Source organism: Bactrocera latifrons, unplaced genomic scaffold, assembly GCF_001853355.1.
Source record: "Bactrocera latifrons isolate USDA-ARS-PBARC rearing strain unplaced genomic scaffold, ASM185335v1 scaffold_10, whole genome shotgun sequence".
NCBI classification, from domain to species: Eukaryota; Metazoa; Arthropoda; class Insecta; order Diptera; family Tephritidae; genus Bactrocera; species Bactrocera latifrons.
In genome coordinates this window covers 1301705-1303542 of record NW_017534408.1, presented here as the reverse complement: position 1 = coordinate 1303542, position 1838 = coordinate 1301705, and the positions used below count along the sequence as shown (strand labels likewise).

The 1838-nt window shown below is 35.8% G+C and overlaps 1 protein-coding gene across 1 annotated transcript; it reads right to left on the bottom strand.

The window, feature by feature from the left end:
* Positions 1-256: 256 nt before the first annotated feature.
* On the bottom strand, positions 257-1560 carry LOC108965674 (autophagy-related protein 16-1-like). Its single transcript, XM_018928237.1, has 3 exons — positions 1042-1560; positions 588-861; positions 257-482 (listed from the first exon to the last, which is right to left on the bottom strand). The coding sequence occupies exons 1-3, from the start codon at positions 1136-1138 to the stop codon at positions 257-259; spliced, it is 597 nt and encodes a 198-aa protein (XP_018783782.1). The 5' UTR covers positions 1139-1560.
* Positions 1561-1838: the final 278 nt, after the last annotated feature.

Here is a 1838-nt window from a genome sequence, read left to right as displayed (position 1 = left end):
GACAACGGCTCAAGCAAAAATATGTAAGTGCTATGAATCACGCAGTTATTTACAGAAATACTTTAAGCGGCGAATGTGTTTCGAGCATTTTTACACACATTTACATAAGAAGATGTATAAGTAGCAATTTCGCTGACCCCGCTACTGCCATTAATATTTTGCCGCTTTGTATATTTTTTATAAACATTATTTGCTGCGAGCAAATAGAATTAAGTAATTCAATCTTTATGCCAACAAATATGCGTGCATAATATAGTCACACGCTCGCAAACAACTGAGCTGCCTTTCGCACTAATGTTTTATTCACTGCGGTACTCACCTGCACACCACGCAGTTTTTCCTCCAAAGAGCTGAACGCCAATTGGAGCGCAGTATGTTCATCTAGCAATGTCGTATTAAGTTTCTTTAACTGATCCAAGCTGGATTTCAACATTTCTACTTCTGCACGTAATGAATTATTGGCCGATTGTTGTTCGTTAATACTGTAAAATATGCACACAAACGCAAATATGTTAGACAAATTTGTTTTCAATTTTTTATGAGTGTAATAAAATTGGTTAGATATATAATTAGGTACGAATTCGCACATTAGATCTTTTTCCGCTATTTGCTTTTTCTGCTTCTCCACGCTGAGATTTAAATCCACAATCATTTGAGAATTTTCGCCTTTACGTTTATGTAAATCAGTCAATTCTTCCTGTTGTGCCAATAGTTTCTTCTCCAGCGCTGCAATGGCTAATTGTGCGCCGGTAGCATCTTTACCGCCACCTGTTGAAAGTGCTGTGCGCAGTTGCTCATTTTCAACGGAAATTTTTAAATTTTCTGCTTTCAGTTGTGAAGCCTGATCTATTAAACGGTTATCTGAAATAAAAGACAAAAAAAAAACATTTAAAAAATAGCCACGCATATAAATTAGAGAAGCGGCGAGTGTTGTTTGTGATTGTTATCAATATATTAGCATACAATGACTAATAGCATTTTGGACGCTTTGATATTGCAAACTTTACTCGGCCTTAATATTTGTATAGATTTTTTGCTTACTTTGCAGTATAATCTCTTTTCCTCTGGTTTCATTGCGATTTCTGTCGCGTAAGCGATTAGCGATACATTGACGCCAAATCGGCTCTTCTGTGGACATCTTTGCTTAGGTTATTGTTGTGTGTGGGTGGGCGTCTATACACGCTTTGCCGGAATTTACATACACTTTGCAGTCACTTTTATTTATGACGCTTTAATCCTTCGACTGCGTCACAGTGTTGCTTTCTGATCCTTTCTATTTTGATTGTGAAAGTTTCCCTTTGGCTTGTTAACGCAAGCCGTATGTGTTGTTTTGTGCTAAAGACGTTTACTCACAGAGGCCAGTTGTTTCAACACACACTTTTCGCTTATAATTGTCACAAATTACAACACATTTTCAATATCGCAACTTATGCCCTCACACAACAACCATAGAGAGTCGCACTTGCACCATATAGGATATAAATCGAAACACTCCTTTGTGAAATTGATAAGAAAATTAATAGAAAAAAACTACGGAACGAAAATCACATATTTGCTAAGTTCCCACAAAATTTGTTTTGATGTTTGACAGCTGACTGGGTGCACGACATGCGCACACAACAGGGTTGCATCAATGTGTGCATTGTGAATGATTATTGTTTACAAGACATTAGTGGCGAAAAGTTGGGATTGTTTTACATGAGTTAAAATAGTATTTATAAAAATATTTGCTTTTTGCATTTTAATGAGTGAAATGCTCACAAAATATATCAACAATAAGATTAAAGAGCATAGTAAAATATTATTGCTATACAAAGAAAATTTAAGTGAGTGAAACA

Coding starts and splice junctions, on each gene's coding strand:
- LOC108965674 (XM_018928237.1), bottom strand. CDS start 1,138: ATGTCCACAGAAGAGCCGATTTGGCGTCAATGTATCGCTAATCGCTTA. Junction 862..1,041: donor AAAAGAGATTATACTGCAAA/GTAAGCAAAAAA, acceptor CTTTTATTTCAG/ATAACCGTTTAATAGATCAG. Junction 483..587: donor ATAGCGGAAAAAGATCTAAT/GTGCGAATTCGT, acceptor CATATTTTACAG/TATTAACGAACAACAATCGG.